Source organism: Pseudopodoces humilis, chromosome 8 (assembly GCF_049639895.1).
Source record: "Pseudopodoces humilis isolate 2021_Gansu_Grassland_sample_001 chromosome 8, ASM4963989v1, whole genome shotgun sequence".
Classification (NCBI taxonomy): domain Eukaryota; kingdom Metazoa; phylum Chordata; class Aves; order Passeriformes; family Paridae; genus Pseudopodoces; species Pseudopodoces humilis.
This window is the reverse complement of record NC_142207.1, coordinates 21,019,052-21,025,051: the sequence shown is the minus strand read 5'-3', so window position 1 is coordinate 21,025,051 and position 6,000 is coordinate 21,019,052. Positions and strand designations below refer to the sequence as shown.

At 41.5% G+C, this 6,000-nt stretch overlaps 1 protein-coding gene across 1 annotated transcript in view; it reads left to right on the top strand.

Annotated features, from left to right (window-relative positions):
- The first annotated feature begins 363 nt into the window (after positions 1-363).
- OLA1 (Obg like ATPase 1) overlaps positions 364-6,000 on the top strand; it is a 94,849-nt gene continuing 89,212 nt past the window's right edge. Inside the window, exons 1-3 of the mRNA XM_005519809.3 lie at positions 364-473; positions 699-799; positions 2,484-2,627. Of these exons, the coding sequence (XP_005519866.1) occupies positions 699-799; positions 2,484-2,627 (245 nt within the window). The 5' untranslated portion in view covers positions 364-473. The remainder of the gene's footprint in view (positions 474-698; positions 800-2,483; positions 2,628-6,000) is intronic.

The following is a 6,000-nucleotide window of genomic DNA, read 5'->3' as shown; positions in this document are numbered from 1 at the left end:
TTAATGCATTGGTAAACAGGACCTTAGCCTGGAGGAGGCTCAGCGGTGACCTTATCACTCTCTACAACTCTCTGGAAGGGTCAGCCTTTCCTCCCAGCCACCCAGTGACAGGATTAGAGGATATGGTCTTCTTCAGCTGTGCCAGGGGAGGTTCAGGCTGGACATTAGGAGGAATTTCTTCGCAGAAAGGGTGATTAGACATTGGAATGGACTGCCCACGGAGATGGTAGAGTTGCCGTCCCCTGAACTGTTTTAAGGAAAGACTGTACGTGGCGTAGTTCTCAACGTTGTACTTAGTCATATTACTGCGGGCGCTCCGCACTTCCGCGGGCCGCGCTGTGCCGGGCGGGGCCGGGGCTTGGCCCCCCCCACCCGGCGCGACCTTTGCCCCGCGGCGGCCCCGCCCCTTCCGCCGGCGCGTCCGCGTGCGAGGGGCCGCTGGCGCCGTTGCTCCGAGGCGGCTCCGCGCCGAGGTGAGCCGGAACCTCGGGCACGGCCGCAGCGCCCGGCCGCAGGGAGCCCCGCTCGGCCGCCCCCCCCCGCCGCGCCCCCGGGCCCCGCCGCCGCGCGGGTGTCCCCCCTCGGCTTCCCGGAGGCGCAGGCCCCGGCTGGGCCGCTGCGCCGTGCCGGGAGGGGACGGGGCGTGGAGGGTGCGCGGGGCTGTCGCGGGGAGCTCAGTGTACCCTCTGTGTTTGCAGATGCCCCCGAAAAAGGGAGGCGACGGCGTTAAGTCGCACCCGATTATCGGAAGGTTCGGGACGTCCCTGAAGATCGGGATCGTCGGGCTGCCGAACGTGGGGTAGGTGTTCGGGAACGGGCGGGGAGGCTCCTCGCTGTCCCCGCGTTTGCCCCTACGCCGGGGCAGGACCTGAGGCGCTGTCTGGGTGCAAACAGATGCGGGTACGAGCTGAGGGACACAAGTCTTGCTGCTCCGTGATGGACTTCCATCTTTATTTAGCTGGGAGTGCTTGCAGGTGGAGCGACGCAAAACTGGCAGTGATAGGCAGGCGTGTACAAGTCTGGACAAGATAATAGTGAAGGTTTTAAAGAAAGGAAAAGTCTTAGTAATTGCTGAGTTTTATAAAACGCTATGGCCTTTGCATTTCCCTACTTCCACTGTTGTGTATGTCTAATGCATGCTTTCATGCAAATACTTAGGCACACGTGCACAGCAAATTCCTTTTATATTTTGGGGTTATGTGCACAGGAAGGGGTTATTCATTCGGTGCCATTAGCGGTGGAGGGTACTTTCTTGAAACTTCTTCAGAGTTTGTAGTAAGACAAACCTAAGTGACAGTTTGGAAGAGATGACGGAATGCTAATAATTGATTTCTGTCATGCTTCTCATCTGTATTTGTTATGGCTCCTCACAGGAGTTGTACTTGAAAAGGAGGATGAATTGATCACCTGGAGGATGTACATGTAAAACTTTTCGGTATTAGTTTGTGTATCCTGTTTACTAAGAGAGGGTCTCAGCATTCTCAGTCTTTAAATCTTAAACAGTTTAAAAGCCAAACTTTTGTGCGTGTCTTAAAGCTGGAAGCATTATTTTCTTATGTTTTCATTATAATTTGTTCTGTTTTTCAGGGTGTAGCCAAGATGTACTCCATAAAGGAACTAATTAGCCGTAGCATTGTACTGCATGTCAGTGGGGATAAATAGTATTTTCGATTATATTATGATGTAACTTTGAAAGAAAATTGTTAGCGACTTTTGAGCATGTTGGCTGTACACAGAGCAGCTCTGAAAAACACAACAACCTGAATATTTATTGTAGAAGATTTGTGAGTTAATAAATCAAGAATATCGCTCTTAATAAATGCCAGCTAACAAGATAATCTGTTACTTGGTTTAAGGGAAAGTGTTCCCTTTTCTTCCCCCTGGTAGAGTACTCGTAGGCTTGTTATTTAACAAGGATGAAAATAGTGTGGTAAGGTATAGCTGTGTCTTCCTATGCACAAAAGATTATTTGTAATTGATTAACTGATATGGTTTGCTTTCTGTGCCACTTTTTTTCTCTTTTCATTGTTGACTTTTATTGCTTAGACACTGAAATGGTGTTACAATGCAAATAAATCTGAAGGAACAATATACTTGTGGAAAGGGTGAGTCATGGCAAAACTGGTTAAAAAAAAAAGTTTCAAGCATCTTTACTAGTGTCTCACTGTACTTGAAGAAAGTGAGAAATAGCCAGTAGGGCTGTGCATTGCTTTTGACTTAATTTTTTTTTTTCTTACATGTGTATGCAATGTACTTACTTAGGGGAGTTCTAAAGGATAGGGAAGAGAGGTAAACATCACTGGGTTTCAGTGGGGCATTTCAGATGCATGTGTCTTCTGCTAGAATCAGGGGAATGGTCACTGCTGTGGAAGTAAATGGAAAGCTCAGTATCGCTTTGGGTTACAACAAGATGTGGTTTAATCCAGTACTTTTAAATGCTTCTGAATTGAACTACTTTAAGAACGTTTGTATGTCATTTATAGGAAATCGACGTTTTTCAATGTGTTAACAAAGAGTCAAGCAGCAGCGGAAAATTTTCCTTTCTGTACTATTGATCCAAACGAGAGTCGAGTACCTGTGCCAGATGACAGATTTGACTTCCTATGCCAGTATCACAAACCTCCGAGGTAATTTTTAATATTTTTCTTCAGTTAGGCAGCTGAAAATAGTATTATTGAACCAAAAACTTTTTATAAAAGTTTAATGTAACTGTAATGTCTAGAAGTTTGTTACTGACATCTGTTTTAGAATGTGAAATTATATGTCTCCCTGGATTATACCTTTCCGATGCCCCCGATATGACCTTTATTGTATAAGAATGATAAATGTAGGAGCTCTCAGCCATTGCTCGGCACCATTTGGTGCTTGGTGTCCCTGTCTTTGAAGGTGGTTGCTCCCAGGTGTCTTGGAGGATCTTCTGAAGAGATTTGGAAAATGAACAGTAGTGGACATACGGAACTTGTCATAAGGTTGCTCATTTGAAAGATTTCCACCCTATACTTTGAAACATTCAGAATATTGTATGTTCTGTAGGTGTATATATATATATGCCTATATATATATATACACCTATATATATATATAGGTAGCTAAAGAAGTACCTGTCATTATCCCTGTATCCTCAGTTATTTTGCAATAAGTTTTATGGGCAATCTTTTTTGTCCCTGATTTTCTCTCCTTTTAGTAGGCTCTGCTACTTGTTCTGTGGTATCTCCTAGGATAGTCCTACACTACATCTCTTCTGATTTTTTCATTATTCTAGGAGTGTATTCATTTTGTCACATCATTTTTTTTGCTATTGGCTGTAATCTGCTGTGTATGTTCCATGTGGAAGCTTTTTTTCTTAGCTTGAACAGCAAAATTTAAGGTGCTTTCAAAAAACAGAAGCTTAAATAGGAAATTGTGACTCATTTATTTTAGTTTGCAGTTACTTGCAGAGATATCTTAAATCAAGTGAGTGTACATAAATCATAGGGCAAGCTAGCATGCATGTGTGTACTTTTTTTCAACTCTTAGGCCTCAATTTTAGTGCCAGATCTCACCCACAGTTAAAAAAAATTGATTAGTTGCTAACCAAAAGTCCATTTTCTGACTTAATTTTCAGGTCTAAAGAAGCTGTTTCCATCTGTAACTATTGTGCAGTTTTAAAATACTGCATTAACATGAAGCTGTTTGTTCAGGTGGATTGTTATAACATGTTATCTTGTTTTTCCTGCTCATGTCAGTGTTAAGCATGATGGTTACTGCATGGATCTTAAAAACAAAACTGCTGAATTAGAGGCAGAGCTTTCAGGCTGTTGACTATGCAGAGATAGTGGTGTGGCATTTAAATTCGGTTGACAGTTTTCTTCTAGCTTGTACTGTTAATGCTGCTTTGGCCATGTCAGTAATACCTTTTTCTTCTCACTTAGCTATGAGCAGCTACTCCCAAATTAATAGTTGAAGTGACAAAGAGATTATTACCTCTCCCCTCACCCTGCCTTTTGCCATCTATCTTTACAGGACAGGGAGTATTGTAAATACTTGTATGTGTGTTCTCTGTCTAGCAAATTATTCTTCTCTCCCTCTCCCCTCATCACTCTAAAATATTAATGAAAATATTTTTTCATTTTATTTTACTGAGTCTGCATTCAGTAAATATACTGAGTTTGATAACAAGTTGGATAATCAGCTTTTATTTGAAGGGTCTTTTGACTTTCTACAGACATTTGTTATTTAAAGTTGGGATGGATGTGGGCATTAGTGGATAGTACAGCTCCTTATTAGGAGTTCACTTATGCTGCTTATATGACTTTTGTATTTCACTGTAACAGTAATAAATTACAGATAACAGAGATCATTAGCGGTAGTCCAGTAGGACACTAGACTGAAGGAGCTTACTGAGCTGTTTGTGCTTGTCTGCCTGAGACAAACTCTGGAAAAGAAGGCTGTAGTCACAAAGATAGGCCACTGAATTGTAATTTAAATGTCTTAATTTCTCTGCATAGTCTTGATTTTGTTCTTCATCTTTATGTAATATGTTCTGTGGTAATTTTCTACTTGTTTAGATTAGTAGATGTAATCCATCTGTGCACACAGAATGTTTATAAACAGTGAATTCTCTTTAAATTGGACTCTTGTCTAGCCTCAAGATTTTGTCTTTCAAAATCTAAAGCATTTGGATTTTTATTTCCCATATGTTACACTTAGTCTTCACAGAACTGCAGTCATTGTTGGGAGATGGGGAAAAGCATTTTGTCTTGGTGACTTTGTCTTAACTGAGATAGTGTGATAGGACAAAGTGATCGAGCCTTGGTGCCTGCCGTGAGCTGGGAGAGGGACAGGGCTGGGCTGGCAGTTGCTGTCTGTCCCACTGAACTGGGATTGCTCTGCTGTAGTGAGACTGACGCTATTGCCAGGCCTTGGTATGAGTTGTGGCTCTTCTGCCGTTGGAGGAAGAGTTGGGATCTTCAGGTGCAGTTTGTTGCTTGAAGATCCATTCCTCCCTCCAAAAGAGAAGAGCCTCAGCTTGGTTGGGACTGACTGTTGTGCTGTTACTTGTTAGACCATGCTGAAACCTGACTGATAATAACTGGGAATGAAGTTGTTTGTACATGAAATCACATAGGCAAAAATTTAGAGACTGTTATCAACAGGTAGATCTGTACTTAATCAATTAAGGTACACCGGCAGAACTTGTAACCTGTGCTTTTTTTCTTTCTGCAGCAGTGGGATGTATGTGACTGTTGACAATAAATAAGTTGAATGATATAGACTGTACGCGGAAGGTGGGCTCTAAGAACTTACAGTAAAAGCTGCTATGTTGTTGCCAAATGATATAGATGATTTCTTTGAGCTTTAGTGTTATTACTGCTTGCTTTTTGGTGTGAATGAAACAGGATACTAAAAAAAATATTAATATATTAAACACAATTCTGAATGCTTGTTATTTTAAGGTATTTGTTTATAGTGTGTTACTAACTTTATATATGTATTTAAATTACTTATTTGTTTCTTGTGAATTTCGTACAATGCTCAGTGAAAACCCATTTGTTACATTGTGCCCACACGTAGCTTTCTCAGAAAGGAAATGGCTGATTTTTTATTTTGTTGTCCTCCTACCCCTGTTACTGCAGTACAGGTACTTTCAAGCAAGGTTTTACAAACTAATGATTGGATTAGTTCTGGTTTAGTAACTGGAAAGAGAGTATTTTCTGTAGACTGATTCACTTCAGCAGGAACTAAAGCAGAAAGGTGTATTTTCCCCCACCTATCTATGAATACTAAGTAGGTAGCAGGATAAGGTCTGCTAATTCTGTAATGGAAAAGAGATGTTTTTCATCTCAACAAGTAGCTCCTGACATGAAAATTATGACATGGAAGCCAGAAAGAGTTGCTCTGTTAACTGCAATTAATATTTTATGGGACACAGAGTGTTTAGGAGTGATGGGTATCTCACACAAAAAAAACAACTGTGTATATAGTACATCTGAAGAAATTTTAGTAATTTAATAAAAGCTT